Genomic DNA, 25,929 nt, shown 5'->3' with positions numbered 1-25,929 from the left:
GCTGCAGGCGAAATTTATTTTTATTTATTTCTATTTGTATTTGCGTTTTGCGTTTTTCTTATTCCCTCATAACCAGATGCCCGTCATTTTGGCCCGATCCACGTATGATATTTATTTATGCATGGCCATTGCCGACTCTGGTCAGGCGCCAGTTTTACAAGAAAATCGAACAGCCGGCCGACAGAAGAGGCCGGTAAGGCAATGGAGAGCTCTGTTACATACAAACATAGATAGCAGTGTGACCCACTTGCACTTGGCCCACCAAAAAAACGAAAGACTTTGGCCACAAACTTGCATGTCGCTTTGGTATGTGTATTTTCTTTTCTTTTTTGTTTGACCAGCACCAGAGCTCAAGGATGCCAGAAAATGCAGACAGAAACAACTGACACGGATGCTTAATTAAGAGCTCATTTCGCGGACCCAAAGTGAATGTCCATTTGTATGTATATTCACGTGTCATGTCCGAGCTGTCCCTAAAGAGGGCACACGGGCCTCATGACCGCATGACAAGTGCCTGACAAACGAGGACGGCGGCACGCGAGGGTTAAACAGAGTCTTTTGGGTCGATTGAATATATATATATGTACATATGCATCTCTCTAAAGGGAGCTGTCACCTCATCTCATCCGATTCATAGGCAACTTTCTTGGGGCCTTTGTGTCCCCATTGCTTGATTATCAACATTCCCTCTCACTTTTACATTGTCCAGTTTTCAGGCTTCCACAGAAGCGCGTTTTCTCCACCTGTCAGTCGATCACAACTCGATGTCAAATTCTTGGCAGACAGTCTTGATTTGTGTGACAAAAGCTTACCATTTACTATTACTATACTATACATTCGTATAATCACGCACTCTTAACAGATCGACCAGATTTCAGCTTTCTCAGAGGGGCCCGCCCACGAATTTTCCTACATATATATTATTTGAAGAGATTTCCCAGGTTGTCAGCAGACGGCAGACGCGGCGGCTTCTTCTTCTTCGGTGGAATCTTCGGTACAGCTCAATTTGAGCAATTTTCGGAATAAAATCAAAAACCTTAAGAGACGACGAACTGACCTCGAACCACCCACACGTCTTGCATTATGTTGCTTTAATTTACTTAAATTGCAATCGTATTGCATCCGCCCGGCGGCCACCATCCGCGCATCCGTGCTCGACTTAAATAATTTGAAAACAAATTTCAGCTCTGTTGCCTAACTGGGCATTACAGAATTGTTTGTAATGCGCACTTAACCCCGAAAAGAAGGTTGATCGGTTGATACTTAGGTTAGGGCACTGGAGGAAAATTAATAGTAATTCTTAAGTAAACAGAAATATCATAGATACAAAACTTCAAGCAGTGTCCTTTTTAGATTAAGTCCTTTAAAAACATTCCCTGAAGAGTTCTTAAGCCAAGAACTATTAAACCTCATAATACATTATAAAATAAATTCTTTGACTTTGTTTCTATAACTTAGAATGTCAATCCTTTTGTTTAAGTTTGAGACTGATTTCCGCAACTCTCTTTTGGTACGATTCTTTTGTTTAGTTATTTTTCTCTGTGGAATATCTAATCTTCCTGCTGGCTCCCGATGCTGGTGAAAGGTGGGGGGCCAAAGGTCGGGCAAATATGAGCGGGCACGAGCATGTTATTCGTATTACATAGCGAAATTAGTGCATTTTATACCACTGCTTAGGGTATACCACTCCCACTGCCCGTTCCAGAACACCAGAACTCCTAGTACTCCTCTAGCACTCCTCCGGCAGCACTCCCTGCTGCTGCTCCATCAGGACGGGGGGCGCACTCATAAACTTGATTCCCATCCAAGTCGTGTGTTACGTCCAAGTTATGTCATTAATTTATTTTTTGCCTTTTTGTCGTGCCTGACTCTTGCGGTTTGTCCCGGAGAGAGATTCTCTTCTGGATCTCCTTCGAGTGCGACATATTTGCAGAGTTGCAGTCGCAGTCCCTGGAGTGCAGGCATGGTCCAGTGCATATGGCTAAAATTAATGCCTAATGGCTTGTTAGGCTCGAAGGAGGGGGTGACCAGTGAACAGACAGTGAACGTCGCTCGACGATGATTGCTGCATGTTCTGTGAGCCAAGTTATTTAGTCCACTGCTGGCCTCGGCTCGGCTCGGCTCATAATAAGCCTAAGCCAGGTACTTATTGATTTTTACTGTTAGCACAACGACTTGCTAACATGAAAGTCGTGTGAACAAACAGGCCAGCAAAAACTGAGCAAAAAAAAAGGTTCAAGAACAGAACAGAGCCCACACGACGACACTAGTCGCAGGTCTGCCTCCCAGCAGTAGTAACTTATAGCGAAGTGAGGTACAAGTGCGCCCTGAATTCCTCACCGACAAATGATCTACAAAACTGATGGGCAACTAATTTGCATTGCGCCACAGTCAGGTGTTTCCGCTGGGATATGGCCCGAAATTGGTTTTCTTTACTCCATTGCTGCCCCTTCATTACGAATCCGAAAATTTGACGGCGCTGGAGATGAGTCTCCCGCTGGGCTGCCTCCAGGAGCTGGCTGACTGCCATTAAAATGACGGAAGCTGGGTCTAGTCTCTCTCTCTCTGAGGCCCATTTCGCCATTCGCCCATTCGCATTTATACTATGAGGGCTATAAAAGTTTACGCTAATGGGACGTTCGTCAATTTGCAATTGGAATTGCCGCGGTGAAAGAATTGGGAATGAAATGAATGCAATTGGCGGTGCCATAAATTAATATGCTAATTCCACTTGGCAATGGTTATAGCCAGCTCCTCAGAGCCCAATTGGCATTCCCATTCGCATTTGGTAACTGCAACTGCAACTGCAACTCCAACTCCAACTCCAACTCAGCTCGCAGTTGGAAAACCAATTAATCTGATTTAAAATCGAGCTTTCCAAGAACTGCCAATTATTACACAATGGCCGGGCGTCAAGCTGACAATCTACCAATCTCTTGGCCACACGGCGGCGTATGCATAATCATCATCAGCATCATCATCTCACTTGCCGTGGCCATGACCGGGCCAATGTAATGTCCATGTGGCCATGCAAATTGGCGCGGCTGTCAAGTTGATTTGTCATCTTTCAACTTTGACAGGACGTGAGCTGCATGTAATTGTCAGTGGTAGACAAGGACAAGGACCAGTGAAGGAGCCAAGAAGCCACTGTATCTCAAACCAAGAAGGGCTCAAGACCACAAGACGTTGACAGACGTTGGCAGGCCAAGCAAATTGGCGCAACACGCTCGTCGCTGCTCCTCAGCAATTTGCATTTGCTGATGTTTTGCTACTGATGTGGCTCTGTCCTCCTAGCTGGCTCTCTGTTGCTCTCTCTGGTGCTCTGTCCATGTCCAATCTGTTTTGCCGCGGTGTCGCAGCATCCATATCCATATCGATATCCCACATCCACGACCAAACGATCGAGCAGCGACCGTGGCCATCACATCACATTGTCCTGTACGCGCAATTAACGTTTATTGGCAACCCGGCATTCCGATTGTTTTATAATTTTCTATTGATTTATGAATCGATGCTGCTTTGGACGCTGCGTGTGCTCTGCACTATACGCTCTCGATCTCATTCTGCGCCAATCGGCTAATTGGTTGTACATGCGAAAACTGGCCAACAGAAGAGCAGAGCAGGAGCAGGAGCAGCAGCATCCCACAAAAGCCCACGTAAATCGCAGCTGCCGGAGATGATGTATCTGTGGGACTAAAGCCACAAAAAAGGGGGGCAATTCGAGTCGACTTTGAGATACCGCAAGCCGTAGGATTCTTCAATTATAGCCTATATACTTTGAGGCATTTTATGTCTGTGATTAGTTAGTTTAATCTTTTGATATGACCATCATAATATGATTAAATCGTTCAAATAACATGGAAAAAAAGGTCCCGTTAAATATTTATATTTTATTGGGTATATTTACTTATGACAGAGCTCGTAGGCAAACATGTTTTATTGGGTAAATTATAGAAGCAATTAAATCATATTTAGAAATTTAATTCCTTTCATTATTTTTAGTATTTAACTGTTGTTATCATTTATAGAGCTAAAGTGTAAAAAACTTTGGAATTGGTGGGACTTTATAATACTTTTCTTACATTCATTCACGAATTCAGAGAATACATTCGGAATGATCCTCGAAATCCAAGCATACTCCTACAGGACCTACAGGATATTATCATTTGAAACGTGATTAAAGCTCTGTGTACAGATGCTCGACACTCTGTCGGCGTGTGTTTCCCCCACTTAATTGGTACGATATTCGTAACAAAACAGAGCACAGAACCTACAGAACGTGGTGGGCATTTAAAAGTCTAACGATTGCACACTAATGACCAACAGATTTAGGGCCCGGGATTGGCATAGGGATAGCGCAATAGGGACATGGCACACACCCACGCCCGGACCAGGCCAGGCCAAGCCTCTCCCTCTTCCTAATCCTACGCAAGGGGATCGGGATCGGACCAAGTCGAGGCTAGAACTGAGGCATCTAACGAATGTCGCAGACAACAACAACTGGCAAACATCATCTTGATAATTGCCGAAAACGAAACCCCTGTTGGGTTCTGGATCCCGAACTAAAACTGAAGCTGGAGCTCTCGGTGGTCTGGTTAACAGGCTCCCGGGGCTGCCACTGCCACGCCCACTGTTTGTTTCTCCTTTTTTTTTTTTGTTTGTGTGTTTTGGGAGCAGCCCAACCCAAGGAAGAATACATGCATTTTAAGGGCCTTACATGTCGATTTCGGACGATTGTCGAGATTAGTGGATGTGGCTGTGGACCTGGCTTTTGGGGCTAGGCGAATGGCATGGCAAATAGAAATTGGCAGAAACAACAGCTGAAAATTCGGGACAGGATAGACCTGGTGTCAACTCTGTTTATTCCTTTCTCTATGCTCTCACCATAATCAGCATTCACGTAGCTAATATTTAAAGGATCTTTACCTTGTGAAACATGCCTGTTAATGAATGAGCTTTCTCTGGCAATCAAAGCTATTTGGATTTCTCCCTACTGTCATCATTGCTGTGAACATTTAAAGGATCTTTAGCCTGTGAAAGATGCCTTGTCAGCTTTCTCTGACTCCTTAAATCAATGGCATACTGAGTTATTTACCATTGCTGTGAAAGCCTAGTCCAAACACAACTCCTTGGCTTGGACAAGACCTCAATTGCAGTCAATATTTCATATTTTACCAATTGATCTCTGGTATTTCCTGCTCATCCTGCCTTCTCTCCTCGTTCCCGTTCCCAATCCGAGATCGTTCTCGATTTCCCAGCTGCCGAATGATGAGTTCCGTCCAAGCAGGCCCAACCCGTTGGCCGCTAAAGGTGTCAAAGGTGACAGAGGCAGCAGCGGCAGCAGAAATCAATCAGAGATGAGCTAACAGTAAATGGAAAATGGTAAATAGCCACCGGCAGCATCCTCTGGGGAGCACTGCGGACCCTAGCTTTCATTCAAATCAATTTGTGCAGCGAGTGCAATTTGCAGGCGGTCAATGCACTTGGCCAAACAGCTGGCCAATGGCCGTGGCATGGCCAGAATGCTGGCCGAGAGCTGGCCGGCCAGCAGCTTTGCCACTGATCGTACGGTTCCCGTAAATTGTTTTCAGTTCTGCAGCTCCGAGAACAATCAGCCTTGTGGTCAATGCCGTTCCCGCATGGTGTTAATTTTTCCACAACTAATTCTTGGCATTATCCCCTGCCGCAGAAGTCATAACCCAGGAAGCAATCGAAGAATCGATGCCATATATGCATATGGCAATATTTGCTTGATTAGACGGAAGAGGCGGTTGTGTGTTGCCCCCCCTAAGTAACAGTTCTCCTGGGAAATCTCCTACCATCGACAGCAACTTGTCATTTTAAGATCTCTGATTGAACAAGATATATCTCGTGTTCGTGACCGATCTCTGTAAGCTGGCGTTGACACAAATTGTGGCCGCTATCGGTGGCTAAACGCTCGATCAATTGATTACGGTTCGGCAGCATATTTCTATTTTCAATTTGACAGATTAATGATATCCATTTTCCGCATATCGCATCGATTTTGCGCAGATCTCAGCATCGATACGCGAGATTAATCAAACAACAAACTGAAATACACCTGCCACATGGCAGCAGAGATGCGGAAGAGTGCAACGCGACGCACAGATTGGTAGAAAATTATTTATATGGCAGTGAAATATGAAACAGAGCAATTAAGCGGCCAATTTGCCTTTTGCATGACTCTAATAAATGGTGCACATGCCAAATTGTAGTTAGAGCCATGGTCGTTCTGCGTTGTTGTGCTTGCGGCTGAGCTGTTGCCATAAAAACATTTATAAGCGTCATTATGAAGACCAGAAATTCTTGTCATTGAAGTCGACGACTTTCACCGCGTGCGCTCAGAATGTTCGACAGCCTAGAATCTCGGGGTGAGACTTGGGGTTCGAGTTCGGGTTGGTGTTCTCCTTGTACTTGTACCACTTGTTGTACCAGCCATAGTCAACGACTGACTGTTGACTGCGATTTTGTTGTTGCCATAATTCGATGTTGATTTTTCGCTGCTCAAAGTGGGCTAAGACTCTGGCAGCTAGCAGCTCGCAGCTCATTGTGTTAAGCGGCGGCTTTGAAGTGGCCAGAGAAATGGTCGAGAACGGAGAGACAACAACTAAAAGCCGCGAAACGCATCAAGTGCGTTCCGGTCAAGTTTGTGCCCTAAGTCTTTTGTCTCAGCTGTCGAAGAGATCGTTGGCTTAGTTTTGGCTTAGTTTAAATCGGGAAATTATGCCTTTAGCCTTGGGCGACCATCAAAATACGAAAAATGAAGACATTATATTATTTATTTTACAGTTTTTCTAGTCAAGGTAAATAAAAGAGAGAATAAACGATAAATTGATTATTTAATGGGTAAGAAATTATAGTGATAAGAGTCTAGAAACCAGCTATATTCAATCAAGTTATAGAAACATTAAGTCCTTAACTGATAAACCATTCAAATTAAACTGGGAGAAAGCCTTTAGAACTTGGTAATATTTGTTATTAAAAGTTAAACGTTATAATTGGGGGCTTCCCAAAGGAAAATGTTATATTTTCAATATTTTTCATTGTTAGAAGCTTGTAACTTGTGAAAGAGTTATTTCCGATCCTATAAATCATATATATTCTTGATCAGCATCAACTGCTGAAATTTTTTAGTCGTCTTTGGGAGAAAAAAAGTTTTTTTTTTTCAATTTTATGTCAAAATTTTATAAGGGGTTACATCATTAAAATTATCAAAAATTGACTAAATTTGTTATTTTTTAGAATGTTAAACTGAGTATGCAGATTTATTAACCTAATAAAAACTAACATAGAAGAGGTTCCCGAATTAAAATTGATGATTTTTTTACTTAGTTATGAGTATTTTAAACTTTGATTTGTCGTCAAAATTGTCATATGAAAACAAAGATTCAAAGAATGTCAATGAATTATAGATTTCTCTAAAGATTTTATAGGTCAATTTATAGGTAATTTAATATTTTGTTATGTTAAACATATTACTGCTTCCTTCCCCTGGCATTGTCTTCACCCAGTGACTCGGTCAAACCCTGAGTCTCTAAGCCTTTTGCGATTGCCCTTGCCCCAGTCGGTCTCCGCTGGCCGGAATTGAGTGACAGCCATCAGGTATCACACTCGAATACCGAATAGCCCACACACTTGCCGCATTTTCTCTTTTTTTTTACTGGAATCATTTTCATTTTCACGGGACGGGCTCTCTGGTTTCGTTTTCGTTTCATTTCGTTTCGCTTTTGGGTTGAAAAGTCAACACAAGTGGCATTGAAAAGTGTCTGGGCCGGTGCACTTAATGATGCCTCTTCGCCTGACGGTTCTCACAGTCTCCGTCTCCGGGGCACTGGAGAATCAGAGAATCTCCTCGGAGCAACTGCAATGGGAAATGCTTTATTTGTGAGTGACAAATTGCTACCGCAGAGTGAAACTTAATACGGCAGATCGGGCTTGGGATTCGGCTTCGCCTTCAAGTCTTGAGTGTCCGGCTGTCCGATGGCTCCCACTTCCACCTCTGAAGGCACTCCCACTTCCACCTTTGGATGCCAGTGCAGGCATTTTGTCATTTTTTAGGATAAATCCATATATTTTAATAAATTCTTCATTAATATTTATCAGATTCAACTGATTGTGAGGCAATAAAAACAAATGGTTATGATTTCACATAGGAATTTTATAAACTACAATAGTTTATATTAGAATATAATTGAAGAAACTCTGAAAATTTTCAATAAGTTTAGTTTAGAAGGATTTCCCGGTGTCTAGCTTTATAAAAACACCCCAAAAGAATTTAAATTAAAGCAAGATAACACCATAAACTCCCAAGTTTTATAGTTCTCTTGCATTACCATCTTATTAAGATTGGAAAATTAATTTTCCAGTTGCCAGCACTGACTTGACTGACACTGCCACTTGCTCCTCCTTATTGCCAATGGAACTCCGCTTTATAGTCGCTATATCTGGCGATGCAATCTGACGCACGTTGCATGCATTAAGCTATAAATTGCAAATGTTTTATTCCTATCCCCCATACCGATTCCCTACGAGCTCCTCGGATTCTGATTCCGATTCCGAGATGGCTTTGTTTTGCGTTTGGGCGGCTGCTGCGGGGCCTTGGAAATTGAATTGTTTGTTGTTGGCTCCGCTCACGAAGGCCGGAGGCGACACGCCCACATTGCGTTACCCAGTCTCATTAGTGAATATCGTGTTCGGTTATTTGCCCAGCGATGGATGCGGCAAGATCCAGCGGAGATTGCCCGCCGCCTGCCAGCAGGAGCACCCATCCGGAGTGGCCGCCGCATTCGCATCCTCGGCAAGGAAAATTAATGTTCGCACATTAAGTTAAATGATTGCGAATATTAGGAAATATTGGCAACAGCAACGGCAGTGGCATCTCAAAGGGGGAAAGGGTACAAAGGCGAACCCCATCCGGGGGGAAGAAATGATTAAGTAGTCCTCGACCGGCTGTCTGGTATGTCATTATGTCTCATTAGCACTCTGCCCGGATATTTTTGCTCAACCAAATTAAAATAAAGAGCAACACCCGATCCCAGCCCAGCACAGCTTCAGCACAAAGCACACTCATTTTGGACCAAAGGAAAACCCGTTTCCCAGACTGCAAAGACAAAAGGAAATGCACTCGGATTTGAGTGAAAAGTACTGAGTCGTTCGAGTGCTTTGTGTTTGCTTCCATAAGTTATTCAGTTGGAAATTTAATGAAAGCCTTGTGCCAAGAAGAAGATCTCCCGCAACGCCTTCACTTTTGATTTTTCCACCAAATTGCAGCCTGCTAGCAGCTGCTGCAGTTTTGGTGGAAATCAGCATAGGAAAATCATCTCCCTGCCCCCTGAAAACCCCTCTCCATTTCACTCTTGGATCTCACTGTCAACACATTTCATTTGCCGCTCCGGCAGGCAGGCAGACCGTTCATTTGCTCAATCGCTCGGTCAGTCAGTCAGTCAGTCAGTTAGTCAGTCTTTCAATCCAGAGCGTGGGTCCCAAGGCCTGGGGGATTTTCACTTTTCATATGCCAACAAATTTTTCTGTCCGCGACCCCCTGAACTTTTGCCAGGAGGAGAAGCTGAGATGCCGCCGCTGGCACAATGGAAAACTGATATGGGTCACCCAGGCACACAGGTTCGGATACACAGGTAGAACGTCGTCATTCCACCATTTGAATGTCCAACATGGGCTACCGTTCGGATCCTTGCCAGCCCCTTGTTATCCATTCCGTTGTCGTCGTCGTCGTCGCCGGTTGTCAATGTTAGCTGTCAGTTTTGCGCTGCCGCCTGACAGGCCTACAAGAGCCGGCTAACTGGACACGAGATGAGCGGTGGTAACATCACCTACATCCAACCACCGACCACTACTTACTAACCACCGCTGCAGAGTGTGCCAATTTCCAGCAAACAGCAGCCACACACTCCATTAATCACGGCCAGCCGAATTGGACAATGGCCGAGAGAGCTCTTCACAAATCATAACCGCAGAGTTTTGCCAACGTACTGACACATTTTCGTGGCCCATTGGTAATTACGGATGGGAAGTGGCTATAAATTAACCTTAATTGAATGCATTTGACAGAGCGGCAGCAAGCTTACAACTTTGTGGGAGTCGTCTGGCAATGACCTGGAGCAGCAGCAGCCACAACCTTTAATAAGCCCAATTAGAGCAATGCTCGAGCCCTTACTTGGCCATTATCGTTAGCCCATTTCTAGAGTCCAACTTGTCGTCGTGGTGGCTTCTGGCAGACCCACCTCCTTTGTTGTTGTTTTTCTCAACAAGAAAGTGAATCTGCCGGCCCAAATGAAAACTTCACTTTTCAGCTCAAGTGCAGCCACAGCGGTCAATTGCAAATCTCGAGAGTCGCGGCTTTCTTTGTTGGCGGCGCACTCACAAATTGCTTCGATTTAATAACAACCATCGTCCGGCGCCGCGCTCCACTCGATCATTTTAATTTTTACTAGGTGTTTATGGGCAGTCGTGACACTAGACTTTGTCGGACTATGATGAGCTGTGGAACCAGCTGGAGAGCCACGGGCACAGCCTTTGACATTTGAATCAAGTGGATTACCCGTTTTCGGGACTCGGGCTGGGTCAGCGAAAGCCGAAGCGAGGTCGAACAATCGATCAGAGCAACGTCCTAGTCATTCTCTGTCACTTTCTTTACCCCATCGCAGGATGGAATGTGCAGGCGGTTATCCAAAAGCCAGAAACATATGCTAATTCGGTTAGAAAGTAAGTGCACATGGCGCATATTTAATTGTTCGCCCTCCCCCGAGAGAAGAAGCTCCAAACAAGTGAAATGGCCAAACATGGCAAACCTGCAACTGCAATTCCAAGCAAAAAAATAACAGAAAAACCCAAGTCACTGTGATTGCTGTTGAGTAGAGTGGATAGAGAGAGAGGAGCGGCCATAAAGCACGCAAATGTGTTAGACTCGGCCGCCTTTGTTGGCCAATTGCCCATATATATAAATACTCGGCCCGAATATTCAGCATAAACTTCTGCAAATCTAATTCGGTGTCTTTTGTGGGCTGACCCACAATGCGAATTTGTGCCCGGCTTTTAAGCAAATTAGTCATATGTACTATATATATGACAGTTCTTCCTCCAGGTCTCTGGATTCCAAACATATCTGCACCTCTTGGCTAGTGACCACTGGCCTTTCACTACTTTTCAAACTGTCGCGCCATTGTTGCCACTGCGGCATTGTTTGATAAAAGTGAAGATAGCACTGGGATTGAGAGAAAACATTTGGAGACACGGTGTAAACAGCATTCATATCTCCGCCTGATCTAGTTCCAGCGATCTCAGACAAGCTACAAATAAACAGCGGCGATCCCAATCGACGACAGGCAGCCGGAGCTGACCCATTGTCCCTGTGCTGCCTGACCATTCAATTTGGTGGAACAGGTGGATTCACTGGAAGGAATTTTGCTTGCTAAGATATTACCCTGCAATTGGGAGAAACTATGTCTTACAGAATATCTTACAGATTAATCTGGGAAGTTGGGAAATGAAGTTAACTGTTTTAATGAATTTGTATTCCGAGTTCTGTGACTTAATTCATTTGTTGTTTCCTGGAAACTAGAACAAAGTTTTATAATTTATAATACGCATTTTTTAATTGGTTATTTTACTTAGCTAGATGTTTAATTCACATTTATTTAACATAAAAAACAAATAGTTTTTCACTGCAAATGTTTGGGGTCAAATCTTTGTGGGAATTTCAACAAAAAACCACAAAGAACCTAAGACCCAGAACATGATTTACTGTTCTTTCTCTCTGCGATCTTGTTAGCTTAACAAGAATGTAAAGAAAATTGGACAAAAAATGGCCAAAAATTACATAATGATTGGATGGCAACTAAGTGAAATATCACGAATCCTCGGTTATGTTACCCAAAAGACCCAAGAACCCATCTCCAACTCCAAGTCCAACTCCATCTCCATCTCCATCCGCATCTCGCATTGGGGCAATGCTCTTCCACACGCATTTCCAGATTCCCGGCTTCTTGTTAGCGGACGATTATCGCCGCAACCGAGGCTGGCAATCATAACCAGGAGGTGGAGTGGAGTGGAGTGGAGTCGAGGCTAATTAATATGTGTGCCCTGGGCATCTCACACCCAGAAACACCCTCCTGGCCTGGGGCGGCACCAGAGAAATGCGAGGCGGCCAAACCCATTCGAGTGGCCGTTGGGATGCGGCATAACCGAGTGCCATATACATATGCTAATTAGACGTACTCGCAGCCACTTAGCAGCCGCAGATACAGATCTCGACCGGCTAATTGCTGGTCACTGGCCACATGCATTTGTGGGTTAACAGGTGACGTAAAGCGGAAACCTGGAGCACGGGATGGATACTGAAACCACATTCAGAATTTCCCTATGACCGCTAGCCCGATGCCAGCTGCCACGCCCCCCCACTGGAGAGCGGTGTTTTGAAGAACAAACGAATAATTAGCATGGAGAAATGATTGCACTAATTGTGGCATGAGAAAGGCAAGACCAAGACTCGGGCAGAGGAGCAGCGCCAACTACACTCACTGCGCCAAGTGTGGGAAATGCAAGCGATCTTTCATTAGTTGTCTCATTAATGGGGGAGAGATGTGGCAGCAGTTGTGGGCCCTGGGGCAAGATTTTGGCTAATTTGGGCAGGCGGCTCCATAAATTATGCAATCTGAGTGAGCAGAGAGAGGCGGCAGCACCGGCTGCAGCCATAAGGAGCGCTTGAAACGGACCCCTTTGAAGCGCCGCCCGGCATTCTCACATTTGTCAACACAGTTGGCAACAGAGTTGCAGGAATTTCCAGCCGGACAACATGGCCTTAAATACCCCATTCAAATGGGTTACACAGACACTACTCCACCACTCTCTGGGGAGGATTAACTTGTGATGGAAACCGACGGAGCGGGCAGGGCCGCTGACCCAGGGATGCCGCCGCCTTGATAAATTTCTTAATTTTAGGGAATCGGTTTTACTTAATCCATGTTTGTTTATGGCCCCAACGAACGGACCAGGGAATAGAAACTTCGTCTTGCTGCTCCCTGGATTGATCTATGAGCGTGTCCACAGTTGCCACTTGCTCGATTGCCAGCACATAAATTCCCTTGGCAGCAGCGCCAATCGTTCATCGATTCACCTCAGCCACAGCCACAGCCATAGAAGCTTGAGAGGATCAGGAGGTTGGAAGTGGATGTGGAAATGGAGCCACAGAGCATCGATCGGCAAGTTCATTTGCACATCGAGCTGGCAATTTCACAGATTTATCATCGTTTTATTTTTATCGTGCGGCAGAGAAAAAGAAGGAGAAAAACACAAAATTTATTAATATGCCAAGTGCGAAGAATATGCATAGAGAAACCCGTTCCAAGGCCAGATATTAAAGCATCTCCTGGGAGAAGTGTAAGTGGAGCTTGGATGCGGAGGAAGCCAGCGTTTACGCACATTGCCGTTAGCCCAATTCACTTTTCACTTGGACGGATTTAAGGCGACACCGGAGAGGCCTACCTAATTGGATAGATCGGAGAGAGATCTGGCGGGAACTCGGATAAGTTGTTGACTTATCGCGTGCCGAACAGCCATCGCCATCAGTTTGCACTCGAGAGTGGTTTAGGAGGAGCCTGAACCTAAACCTGGGACTGGGGTTGGGATTGGGGTTGGGGTTGGGCTTGGGCAAATAAATTGCCAGCTGCCGGAGGCGGAGATCTCCTTGGCATGCAAATGGCGATCAAGATCGCGATGTTTGCGTGGCCTGTTATGAGTCAATCAGACGCCTGCCTACATTGTCACCATCACTTGGCTCGGATAGGATCGGAGGATGTCTGCTCCGTTGGTTCGCTGGATCTCTCGGGTTCTGTGGCTGCCTGCAGCGCCGATGGAAGATGGCTAGATGGGCGCTGGAGATTGTAGCGATTGCATCATAAAATTTAACTGCCCCGCCAGCCAATTCCAGTGGTCCCGGGCCAGCAGCTCCAAGCCAAGTCAAAGTCATTGCATAAATTGGCAGGAGCTGTATAGGAGCTGCGTCCGCATCTGCATCTATTGCATCTATCGATGTCGCGCCGGCTCCACTGCCTGTTGATGGGGCTTATAAGGCGCCGCTTAGGCAAAAAGGGGCAACGCCAAATGCCACCGCCTCCCAGCTCCCAGCTTCCAGCTGCTGCTCCCTGCTCCATTCAGCTGTCCACTTGGCCGAGATGTTTATGAGTTGACGAGGACAGGGAGCCGGCCCTACCGGTGGGTCCTTCTCTCATAATTCCCCCATACCCAGGGAAAACACACTCTACATATGCGATCTCAGGATCGTTTAATAAGCAAAAGAAGAAGAAGTTGACATAAAAGGAGCCGCCTGGGTCATTTCCCCGGTCGCCAAAGCTCCATGTCCGCAGAGACCTTTTTCACCAGCTTAGTAATCTCCTTGAAAGCCTTGTGTTCCTTGTCGCCCAGCAGGTTAAAGATCACGCTCTCCGAGCTGGCAATGGTGCAGCCGATGTGACGCAGTCGCTCCATGGCCAGATCCCGATCCTGGTTAAGGCGCGAGGCACAGCAGTCGGCCACCAGCCAGACGTCAATTTGCTCATTTATCAAATCAAAGGCAGTCTGTTCCACACACACATGGGTCTAAGGGAGTAAGAAATTTGATATAATTCATTTGTATTCCAAATTATCCCTTAATCCCCTCTTGAAAGGACAACCCACCTCCACGCCAAAGAGCACCGCCGTCTTGGGCTTGCCACCGTAGAGTTCAGACATGCTTTTGTGGATCGGATCCACCAGCATGGAGAACTTGGTCTTGGCAACATTGGTGCAGGCATGTTCTATGTTCAGTTCGGAGACCGTCTTGCCCAACTTCTCGGGATACTGCTCGGTGACCAGAAGGGGAACTCCCAAGGCCTTGCCAGCCGCCAGCTGGAATGCGAATGCATTAGAACCCGACCATTATTCTGTCACTTTTGCTGTCTCACCAGCTTGGCGGTGTTCTCGATGAGCGCACCCAGCAGCGGTATCGCCGGTTTGAACTTCTCCTGCACGTCGCACAGCATGAAGACGGTCTTCTCCGGCACCAAGCGGTATAAAGTTGATCCGAAGGCCTTCGCCATAATTATTTCTACGAATTTCGTAATGAAAATAGTGAAGTATTTGTTAGATAAAGTTTATGAATGTTTGCCACGTTTGAATTTTGCGCGAAAGCACTAGCGACCTCTGTCGGTAGTTACTCGAAAATAATATGTAGGGGTTTCAACTATTAAAAGTAAATTCTATTCTAAATACTTAATTTTTTATATATTTATTTAAATTTTTGTATTCTTTTATATTTATTTATAAATATTTTTCATCAATATTGAAGTTTTTTAATATATATCATATATTTATTTAGCTCCCTCTGACCGCTTAGCTTGAATTTTATAGGCAACGTACGCCCTCTTGCGGTAGAAGGTGATACTAGGAATAGTTTATGGCAATTGTAATCGTGTAAAATGCAGTCTATAGGCGTGTAAAGTATAAAACAAAAGAATTGTTAGAAAACATGGATAGTGCAAAAAATCGATGATTCGAAACAATATATATCGATAGTGCTCCAATTTTTAGTTCGCTCCAACAGCCCACGAGAAAGATCTCTGTTAGTTTACGCTGTATGGAGCAGTTCGTTAATACATGTTACTTTTTAAATGAGAAACGTGGAAAAAGGGTTATATAGACAGTAAGATGTAAAATGTTAAATAACAGAATGTTGTTCAAAACATTATCACATCATCGATATATCGATAAATTGTTATTGTCATCTTAAACAGCCCTAGTTTCTATTTACTGTTGCGGCTTTTTATAAACAACGTGGAGCTTTTCCCATTTAAACTACTAAATAATTAATGAAGGCAACAAACACGTGCCACGTTCTTTTGGCGTCACAGCCGGCAAAATTGTTACTGGAGCGAGAGCGGTAGAGATAGAGTTGAAATAAGCCAAAGTCAGGGAATTTATTAATTGTTTAAGGAACTCACTATAATCGAACACAACAGGTGAGTATTTGAGGTGGTTAATGAAGATGTAACCCCTTCGAAGTGTTTCATAACCAACTCACCTGTGTACGCGAATGCTGTGGGTGAGGTTATTTCACGGCAACCACCGGTTGCTGCCGCAAAACGGAACCAGCGCGCTAATGACGAGGAGGACGGGGCTACCTAATGGACTACTGTCCCCCATCCTCGGCTCCCTCATCCGCCTCTCTGTTGGCAGAGGACCAAGCAAAAGTTCCTGTCACGGCGCGGTTCGCAACTAATTGCAGCCGCATAAATTAATGCTCGCTCAAAATTGCCTAATAACCAGTGGCGACAGATAAGCAGCACGATTAATTATTACGCGCGTCCCTTCCCCCGATTCCCCCCTATTCGCCTCACAAATGTCAACAAGCCAAGTCGACGTCAGCAGCGACAGCGACAGCGGCAGCAGAAGCCTTTATCAATCGGGGACGCGGCAGAGGAGCAGCAGCAGCAGCGCCACAGCCGATGTCAACTTGAATTGATCGTCGATGTCGATGTCGATGTGGATGAGGATGAGGATGGGGATGGGAAGACCAAAGCCCTCTAACGGCACTGAAAACAATTGTTCAATTACTCGGAATATTCTTTTATAAATAGGGTAAAGAACTTGTTCTCAAAAGTCAAGCAAAGATGCTTCTTTAAATCCTTATATCAAGGATATATATGGTCCAAACTCTGCCTCTCTTAGACTATAATTAAATTCGAATTTCGTCTAAAATTAATCCTCTTGAAGAAAACATTTAGTTCTTAATGTGAAACTATATTTTTATCCGTGTATCTCCTCTTCCGGTGCTCTCATCGCTTTCGCTCTCAATGTTCGCCACGCTCGAGAGCCGCAAAACTCTTTCGAGGCCCCCAAAAAGCAAGACAGCGCCGCACGTTTAGTTGCTCAGTGATCGTCAGAAGGCTACGTTGAAAAGCTACGAAATCATTTCGATTAATAACTGATAAATTGCCAGCGATTCGCACGGGCTGTGCTTCATTGGCAGCCGAAAGAGTGGGTTGTCCTCCACCGCCTTCTTCTCCATTATGTCACGTTCTAATCAAATTTCTCCTCTATTCCAGACAACTATCAACCAGAGAGATGAGTCTGCAGTCCATCAAATACTCACGGGGCAGCCTGGAGATCCTCGATCAGCTGCTGCTGCCCGTCCAGTCCAAGTATTTGGCCGTGCGCGGTGTGGAGGACGGCTGGAAGGTCATTAACAAGATGCAGGTGAGGAGGGATACCAGCTATTAGAACCATTATGAGGCCACTAATGGCAACATTCCGGCAGAGGCCATTAAAATTTCTTATTGGTACACTGCTTAATCTGTGCAATGATCGCTCAACGCTTGTCGTTTGTCGTCTCTAGCTTGCCCGGCTATAAATAACATAATTGAAATTAAAAATTTGTTAAAAACGCTTGCCAAAAATAAAACCACTCCTCCTCGGGCGTCACTTGCCGCCGAGGAGGGGCTCTTACTGGGCTAATGCCCCCAGATGCTCCATTGGTCGTCGAGCACGCGGCTTATCACGTGAAGCAGCCGACATAATATAATGTAAACTGTTTACTTTGTACGCCTCACCTGATAAGGCCTGGCAGTCGCCTAATCTCCTCGCTCTCCCTGAGGAATAATATCACACTAATTACTGTAATACTGGTCTTATCTTATTATAGAACATGACATTACAAATATCAAAAAAGAAAACTTTATACATTAACATTAAATAAACGGGGGAATCTTTCACAATCCTAATGGGATTCCGATTCTGGCGGCCACAGCGATCGCTTAAGCGTAAATATTGTTCCTATAATTGTGTTGTGGCAGGCCAGATTAACATTTGTTTGACAAAATAATCTACATCATCTGCCTTGTCGCTGAAATTCTTGAAAATCTTTCGCTTTAATTGGCTTTAAATTGCTTGTATATGTCTAGAGTTTATTTTAAACCAATTTTTTATTACATTTTTCAGATTTTATACCCTAATTTTAGTAAAACGCTTAAAAAACTGTGAAGGAGTCATTTCCGACCCTATAAATCATATATATTCTTGATCAGCATGAAAAGGAGAATCGATATAGGCATGTCTGGTCAAAAAATAAATTTTCGAAAATTTTTCAAAATTTTCAGATTTTATAAGGGGTTACATCGTTAAAATTGTTAAAAATTGACAAAAAATTTAAATTTTTAAATTTGAAAACTGAGTATGCAGATTTGTTATTCTACTAAAAACTAGCATAGAACAGCTCTCCGAATTAAAATTAATGATTTTTTGGCTTAGTTATGAGTTTTTTAAAACTATGATTTTTGGGAAAAATTGTCTGTTATTATACCTTTTTGCAGGTTATTATAATTTTAGTCAAAAACTTATAACAGCATCAACAAACGCAGTATGCAGATTTGTTAGTGCTTTAAAAACTTGCACAGAAAAGCTTTCCGAATCAAAATTAATGCTATTTTGGCTTAATTATGATGTCCGAAAAACTTTGATTTTTCACTAAAATGGTCTGTTTTTATACCTTTTTGCTGGATATAATTTAAGTCAGAAGTTTGAAACTTAATGAAGGAATCATTTCCGACCCTATAAACCATATATATTCTTGATCAGCATCAACAGCACAGTCGTTCTTGCCATGTCCGGTCAAGAAATCAATTTTTGACATTTTTCCGAAAATTGAAAATTTTATAAGGGGTTACATCATTAAAATTGCCAAAATTTGACAAAAAATTGAATCTTTTAAATTTGAAAACTGAGTATGCAGCTTTGTTAATCTACTTAAAATTGGCATAGGACAGCTTTCCGAATTAAAATTAATGATTTTTTGGCTTAGTTATGGGTTTTTTTAATCTGTGATTTTTCGGAAAAATTGTCTGTTTTTATACCTTTTTGCCGGTTTTTATGATTTAAAAAAAAACTGGCAGCAGCATTAACAAACGCAGTATGCAGATTTGTTAGTGCAATAAAAACTAGCATAGAACTGCTTTCCGATTTAAAATTAATCCAATTTCGGCTTAATTATGATGTCCGAAAAACTTTGATTTTTTTTTTAAATGGTCTGTTTTTATACCTTTTTGAGGAATATAATTAAAGTCAGAAGCTTGTAACGCAGTGAAGGAGTCATTTCCGACCCTATAAACCATATATATTCTTGATCAGCATCAACAGCCCAGTCGTTCTGGCTATGTTCGGTCGAAAAATCAATTTTTGGCATTTTTCCGAAAATTGAAATTTCATAAGGGGTTACATCATTAAAATTGCCAAAATTTGACAAAAAATTGAATCTTTTAAATTTGAAAACTGAGTATGTAGCTCTGTTAATCTACTAAAAACTAGCATAGAACAGCTTTCTGAATTAAAATTAATGATTTTTTGGCTTAGTTATGAGTTTTTTTAAACTATGATTTTTCGGAAAAATTGTCTGTTTTTATACCTTTTTGCGGTTTTTTATAATTTTAGTCAGAAACTTATATCAGCATCAACAAACGCAGTATGCAGATTTGTTAGTGCTTTAAAAACTTGCACAGAAAAGCTCTCCGAATCAAAATTAATGCTATTTTGGCTTAATTATGATGTTTGGAAAACTTAGATTATTTAAGAAAATTGTCTGTTTTTATACCTTTTTGCAGAGTATAGCTTCAGTCAGAAGATTAAAACGGAGTGAAGGACTCATTTCCGATGCTATAAACCATATATATTCTTGATCAGCATCAACAGCCGAATCGATCTATCCATGTCCGATGAAAAAATACATTTTTGAAATTTTTTCGAAAATTTGAAAATTTGATAAGGGGTTACATCATTAAAATTTTAAAAAATTGGCAAAAATTTCAGTTTTCTAAAATTTGTAATTAAGTATGCAGATGTATAAACCTTATAAAAACTAACATAGGAAAGCTTTCCGAATTGAAATTAATGCATTATTGAGTTAGTTATGGTGTTTTGAAACTATGAATTTTCGAATTAATTGTCATATAACCTTAGTTATGATCGATTTCTGACTCGATCCTTTAATTTAATTGCAAACTGCAAGGATATGTAATCTTTTCGCTTTCCGAAGTTTCCTTTTCTTTTAATAATACATTTAATAATATCAATCTCTTCAATTTTCTGCTATAAAAACTATAACTAATAGATTAATTTCCCTCTCCTTCCAGGTTCGTGGTGCTCCCGCCATTGCCATTGTGGGCTGCCTTTCCCTGGCCGTGGAAATCCATCCCGAGGAGTTTGGCAGCAAGAAATCGCTGCGCCAAGAGGTCGAAGGCAAGCTCAACTACCTGGTCTCGGCCCGACCCACGGCTGTTAACATGAAAATCGCTGCCGATGAACTGCTTGTCCTGGCCAATGACCTAACCAAGGATGAGACCATCGACGTGGGCGAAATGAAGCAAAGGTAACACACACACAAACTGGTCGCTAAACAAGCAAGACGGTGCCGCCAACGTATCGCATGTTCCCATTCAAGATTCCTGAGTGCCACCGAAGCGATGCTAAAGAAAGACATTGCGGATAACCGGGCCATTGGAGCGCATGGCGCCAAGGCGATTCTACAGCGGGTTGCAAAGACATCTGGTGCTCCAGCGGGTGCGGGAGTTCGAGTACTCACCCATTGCAACACGGGCTCCCTGGCTACTGCTGGATACGGCACAGCACTCGGCGTAGTGCGTCAGTTGGCGGAGCTGGGAAAGTTGGGTAAGTACTTGGTACTGCCTTAATAAACCTTAGAACTCCTTACTTATAATTACTTTTTTCTTTTTTAGAGCACGTTTACTGCACAGAGACTCGTCCTTATAACCAGGGTGCACGCCTGACAGCCTATGAGTTGGTCCACGAGAAGTTCCCCGCCACCCTGGTGCTGGATAGCATGGTGGCTGCTCTCCTGAGGGCTAAGAATGTGGCTGCAGTTGTTGTGGGAGCGGATAGGGTAAGTAAATAGGTTCAAACATTCACCAGACGAGTCGAATTGGAACAAATACCTATCTAATAATAATAATACCTAATATCTATGGATTTCTATTAACTGTTGGAAAGCATTCTGCAGTCAATTCATATTCATAATCTTTAAATCATTCTAAAAATAACCTTGGTTATAAATAGTCCAGTTTTATGGCGAATCGATTGGCTTATAATGTTCCAAAATCTTGTATTTATTTGTATATATCCCCCCCACAAATCGATATTAATTGTGTATCCTTTCTTTTTCTAGGTGGCTGCTAATGGCGACACGGCCAACAAGATTGGCACCTACCAGATCGCCGTGGTTGCCAAGCATCACGATGTGCCCTTCTATGTGGCCGCCCCGCTGACCTCCATCGATTTGGCCATACCCGGCGGCGACCACATCATCATCGAGGAGCGGCCCGATCGAGAGATGACGCACGTGGGTGAGCATCGCATCGCTGCGCCGGGCATCAACTGCTGGAACCCCGCCTTCGATGTGACACCCGCCGCCCTGATCACCGGCATCATCACAGAGCGGGGCGTGTTCAAGCCCGCGGAACTGAAAGAGGCGATCAACAAGCTCCTCTACTCATAACAGGCGCACAGAGATTGTTGTTTACGAATGCACTCCATACCCCCGAAAAAAACCGAAACAGAAGCAGAACCGCAAAACAAAAAAAAAAAAAACCACGAAAAACAAGAGCACACTCGCGCGCTCGGAATAGGCATTTTGCCAGCTGAGTTTTGTATACAAACGCCTGCCGCCTGCCTAGCAGATGTGGGTCGGCCGCTGGGAAAATACAACGCACAATATACCTCCTACATATGTAGCCCCATTCTCGACCATTTGTTCCCCTTTTTGGGAGCATTGTTCCCGCCGGCTTTAAAGCAGCTTGAACGTGGATCAACGCCGACCAGAAAGTGGCAGGAGCACCATGGAATCACACCGCCTGCTGACGATCGTACTGCTGCAGCTGCTGGTGCTGGGTCAGTCCAGGGCCAACAGTGGCCTAAACTTGCAGAACAACTACAGGAACATGCTGGTGCGCCTGAACACAAATAAGGCAGCCCTTGGAGGGGTCCAAGAACTTCGAGAAGGACTTGTGGAGGTGAGCTTCGATTACGGCGCCACATGGGGCACCATCTGCAGCACGTCGTGGAGCATGCGTGAGGGCAATGTAGTCTGTAGGCAACTGGGTCTGGGCTACGCCTCCAAGGCCACGCTGAGCACGGAGCATGGGGACAACAAGAAGCATCCTTGGGCCATGGTGGGAACTCTCTGCCGGGGCACAGAGTCTCGGTTAGCCGAATGCACGCGAGAATCTCTTTACCCAAGCCTTTGTAATGCACGAAATCACAATGTTAGCGTGGTGGCCTGCGTGAGCCACTCAGCTGATCTCGAGATTGGACTGGCGGATATCGAGAAGACCGCCCGCCTGGACGCAGTACCCATGTCACGTCTCACCTGCGCCATGGAAGAGCACTGTGTGTCCGCCGATGCTTATGAGATTCGCAGGACGCAGCCGAATGCAGCCAGGCTCCTGTTGCGCTTCTCCGTGAAGGCCTCCAATGTGGGCACTGCCGATGTGAGTCCTTATGCCAACTACAAGGACTGGGTGTGGCATCAGTGTCACCGCCACTACCACAGCATGAACGTGTTTGCCACTTTCGATGTGTACGATCTCAAATACAGGAAGGTGGCCCAAGGACACAAGGCCTCCTTCTGCCTAATGGACACCGATTGTCAGCCAGGTGTCCGCGCCAAGTACACCTGCGGGAATACCACCCAGGGTAAGTCTGTGGACTTTTTTTTTTTCCTGAATTGTCTTTAATATAAAATTTTCTTTTCCTGGCAGGCATATCTGTGGGCTGTGCTGATACCTATACGCATGTCCTGGATTGCCAATGGGTGGATGTGACCAAAGTGCCTATAAATCGTCGCTACATCCTCCGGGTGGCCCTTAATCCGGAGTACCGGCTTGGAGAGATCTCCTATGAGAATAATGGAGCAGAATGCCTTCTCGATTACACAGGAGTGAGCAGTACGACCAGGATCTACAATTGTCGGCGTTCGCCCTTGTGGTTTAGGAAATGAGTTTTGATGTAAGTTGTAAGATAGTTCTAGGCGGTGGTGGTAAATATATTTCTTGGTTATGGCATACTTTTCGGGGGACTTATCACTGCTCCTAGTAGCAAAACAACTATAAAGATTTGGGGAAACTAGTTTTGGGTGGGTTTGATCCATAATTATAAAGTTTTGAAGTTGTATGAATGCAGAGAAAGGAATAGTTTTGATTAGGGTCATCCTAGGATCCAGGTTTAGCCAAAATTATGGGGTATAACCTATCTACACGTTCCTCATAAACCCAAAAAGAAAGTCCGCTTAGGTTGTAGTTAAATACGTTTATTGTTTCTGAATGTTCATCTCTTGACTTTTTGTATTCTTGTATCATTTCGCTTACAGAATAGATTTATTTATGTGTATGTATGTATATCTGGTATTCATGATGCTCTCTATAAATATGCCTTTAATTGCTAAAGATAAATATTTCGGCGCTTGCTCGGTTTGGTTTTTACTTTACTGTGGCTGCAGTGCTAAATGGGATTCAGGGCCGATGGCGCTTGTCTGCTTTGTGCTGGTAGTTGTGGTAGTAGTAGTAGTAGTAGTTCTTTCTCAATCTCTATATGCCTTACAATTTGCTAGTTGTGCCTAAAATCAAATGAATTGAAACTAAAATTCGCCCCGGGGCGCTGGGCACTCCCCACAACTGCCACCAATTTCAATAATTATAATAATTAATCTTCAATATTAACATAATAAATTCTCCAATTGGTTTCATTTGTTTTCATGTTTTCATGTTTTTCTTTCTTTCATTCTTTGTTGCTAATTACAAAATGCCTACGCTACGTTTACACAAAACTTAGACACTAGCCGACATCGATATCTCAATGGATTAGCATTAGTTAGCATAACTTGTTGTTGTTAAATTTATTGCATGACAAAACAAATATCAGTAATATCTCCAACTTAAACTTAGACAACAGAAAAGGCTTTAAGAACAATATATAGATGAGAAGCTTAGCAAAAGTGTGCGGCAATAAAAATTAAAAGTCGTTTATAAATAATTATAGGTTTCTTTTTAAAATGTACAATCCACATACACATCATGTGTATGTCCGTATCTATGCTTTTAGATATAGTAGCATGTGTGTGTGTGTGTTAAGTATTTGTTAAAAATGCATTCAAGTTTTCGAGTATTCATGTCACTTGCTTAACTTACAAATGCCAACAAGAACGAGCATCTTCCAACGCTGTTCCCGTTGAGCACAAACTACTTTACAAAAATTACAAATTATTCTGCTGGCGTTGCCTCTACTTTGCTTCCGCTTCCGCTTCCGGTGCTGCTTCAGCTACAGCTCCTGGTTGATGGTAATGCATGTTTTAGATGATCAATTTTTTATAGATATTTAAATAGCGCTCGTATTTTAAGTAACATTATCTTCTTTTTTTGGGGGGGTGCTGTGACAAAAGTTCGCCTTTGCGCTGCAAGTGCTATTAGCTCTCAAAGTCGATTAGTGAGTGGTAATTATCGAAACCACATTCTCAATTAAGTAACGCTCTAATGTGTGCTTTCTTTCTTTCTGTATGGAGAGGAGAGTCTTTTTGGAAACATTTATAAATATATATATGTGCGTGTGTAGTCATCGAAATCAGCTCGCAATTTCATTAGAAAAGTTGATGTAAAAATACAATTTCAAAAATGCTTCTTTGCGCGTCAACTGAGTTTTGTGGGTTTTGTAATTGCGTTAGGTTATTGTTGTGCTACGATGTCCTTCGGCTGAATACCCCCCATCTGGGGGGGTAACTGTGCGCAATTTGTGCTATGTGTCGACGATGACTCCTTCTTTATCTTCGCCAGGCTCCTCCGTCCTCCGCTTAGCGGCTTCTTCGACTAATCTATGCTATCAGCTCTCGACCGTCGTGGAGGACACGCTGTGACTAGTGGTTAACAGATGCTCGGGAATGGGTATGGGCTGTGTGCGAGCCGGTTGCTTCTTCTACAAAGAGAGAGAGGTTATTAAAGGGGATCAACTTTTAAGACTCAGCTTAGTAACTCACCTTCCGGCGGAAGGGGAAACATCCCGCCTTGTCCGGTTCGGGCGTTGCATTGATCTGCAAATCTGGCGTGGGGCACTCCTCCGGTCCGAATACGTTCAGCTCCCGAAAGCACTCGGTTTCCATCATTTCATTCTGCCACGAAATGGACACGGAGCCCGTGTTGAATTTCGTATAGAAATTCGTGTCCGAGTCATCGATATTGACGCCCTTCACCGTCGAGAACTGTTCAATATCGAGCACATCTTTGGCGTAAACGGCATGCGGCTGTGGATGATGATGAAGATGATGGAAAAATTGATTTAAGTCGGTGCTTCAAGCAGGCGGCCAAAGCCAATATCGGTGCCTCATATGCAAATGAGTCAACAACTCACGTCTGGCACAAAGGGCGGCTCCAGCATGCCAGCCTCCAGCCGGCGCCAATTGAGCTGGGTGGAGTGGAAAAACGGGTGGGCCATCACGTCCTGGGCCCCCATGCGTCCGTTGCGGCAGCCCAAGCGCTGCTTTATCGATTTAGCTAACAGCTGTTGGCACATTGATTTGGCTTCATCATTAAACTTGCTCGAATACTTTTCGGGATCCTCCTGTGAATGGTATAAATTTGAAATTAATATAAATGCATAATGTGAGGAGTAGGGAAGGATTTTAGCCTACATTTCTGCATTTTAAATGGGTTTCTTTTAGGGGAAAACTTGAGTACACTAATACTATATGTGAACGTTTTAATATATGAGAGATAAAATAATATTCTGTTTCATTTGGCGAATTAATTTTAGTTTTTAAATCAATTCTTACAAAATTGATGTAACGTTTCTAAAAATATATTATTTATAGGG

General features: G+C 43.7%; 4 protein-coding genes across 10 annotated transcripts in view; 2 read left to right on the top strand and 2 right to left on the bottom strand.

Moving 5' to 3' along the window:
• The window catches only part of LOC110191391 (methylthioribose-1-phosphate isomerase), an 89,107-nt gene extending 67,309 nt beyond the window's left edge, over positions 1-21,798 (top strand). The window contains exons 1-6 of one of the 3 annotated variants that reach the window (XM_020962246.2): positions 15,760-16,031; positions 17,118-17,268; positions 20,193-20,428; positions 20,501-20,727; positions 20,796-20,959; positions 21,242-21,798. In XM_020962246.2, coding sequence (XP_020817905.2) covers positions 17,137-17,268; positions 20,193-20,428; positions 20,501-20,727; positions 20,796-20,959; positions 21,242-21,571 — 1,089 coding nt within the window. In that variant the 5' untranslated portion in view covers positions 15,760-16,031; positions 17,118-17,136 and the 3' untranslated portion in view covers positions 21,572-21,798. Of the gene's footprint in view, positions 1-15,759; positions 17,050-17,117; positions 17,269-20,192; positions 20,429-20,500; positions 20,728-20,795; positions 20,960-21,241 lie in introns of those variants that run through there. The other 2 variants (XM_020962247.2, XM_086839683.1) reach the window with 2 other exon arrangements.
• Positions 14,304-15,240, bottom strand: LOC110191210 (isochorismatase domain-containing protein 1). Its single transcript, XM_020961978.2, has 3 exons — positions 14,979-15,240; positions 14,713-14,922; positions 14,304-14,634 (listed from the first exon to the last, which is right to left on the bottom strand). The coding sequence occupies exons 1-3, from the start codon at positions 15,111-15,113 to the stop codon at positions 14,368-14,370; spliced, it is 612 nt and encodes a 203-aa protein (XP_020817637.2). The 5' UTR covers positions 15,114-15,240; the 3' UTR covers positions 14,304-14,367.
• Positions 21,799-21,911: 113 nt separating the features above from the next.
• The window catches only part of Loxl1 (Lysyl oxidase-like 1), a 36,461-nt gene continuing 32,443 nt past the window's right edge, over positions 21,912-25,929 (top strand). For 4 of the 5 annotated variants that reach the window (XM_086839679.1, XM_086839681.1, XM_020962245.2 and 1 more), the window contains exons 1-2: positions 21,912-22,767; positions 22,833-23,079. In XM_086839679.1, the coding sequence (XP_086695805.1) occupies positions 21,912-22,767; positions 22,833-23,071 (1,095 nt within the window). In that variant the 3' untranslated portion in view covers positions 23,072-23,079. Of the gene's footprint in view, positions 22,768-22,832; positions 23,140-25,929 lie in introns of those variants that run through there. The other variant, XM_086839678.1, reaches the window with a different exon arrangement.
• Positions 23,365-25,929, bottom strand: part of Gprk2 (G protein-coupled receptor kinase 2) — a 57,489-nt gene continuing 54,924 nt past the window's right edge. Inside the window, exons 11-13 of the mRNA XM_020962244.2 lie at positions 25,468-25,677; positions 25,097-25,360; positions 23,365-25,035 (exon numbers count right to left, since the gene is read on the bottom strand). Coding sequence (XP_020817903.2) covers positions 24,943-25,035; positions 25,097-25,360; positions 25,468-25,677 — 567 coding nt within the window. The 3' untranslated portion in view covers positions 23,365-24,942. The remainder of the gene's footprint in view (positions 25,036-25,096; positions 25,361-25,467; positions 25,678-25,929) is intronic.

Source organism: Drosophila serrata, unplaced genomic scaffold, assembly GCF_035046125.1.
Source record: "Drosophila serrata isolate PLE 108 unplaced genomic scaffold, ASM3504612v1 contig_376, whole genome shotgun sequence".
NCBI lineage: Eukaryota > Metazoa > Arthropoda > Insecta > Diptera > Drosophilidae > Drosophila > Drosophila serrata.
Note: the sequence above shows the minus strand (reverse complement) of the source record. Positions and strands in the feature narration are given on the sequence as shown.

Bases quoted from the DNA above. Each gene is read 5' to 3' on its own strand.
- LOC110191210 (XM_020961978.2), bottom strand. From the start codon at position 15,113: ATGGCGAAGGCCTTCGGATCAACTTTATACCGCTTGGTGCCGGAGAAG. The intron at 14,923-14,978 runs GTGAGACAGCAA...TTCGCATTCCAG, and splicing joins TCGAGAACACCGCCAAGCTG to CTGGCGGCTGGCAAGGCCTT. The intron at 14,635-14,712 runs GTGGGTTGTCCT...TTACTCCCTTAG, and splicing joins CGGTGCTCTTTGGCGTGGAG to ACCCATGTGTGTGTGGAACA.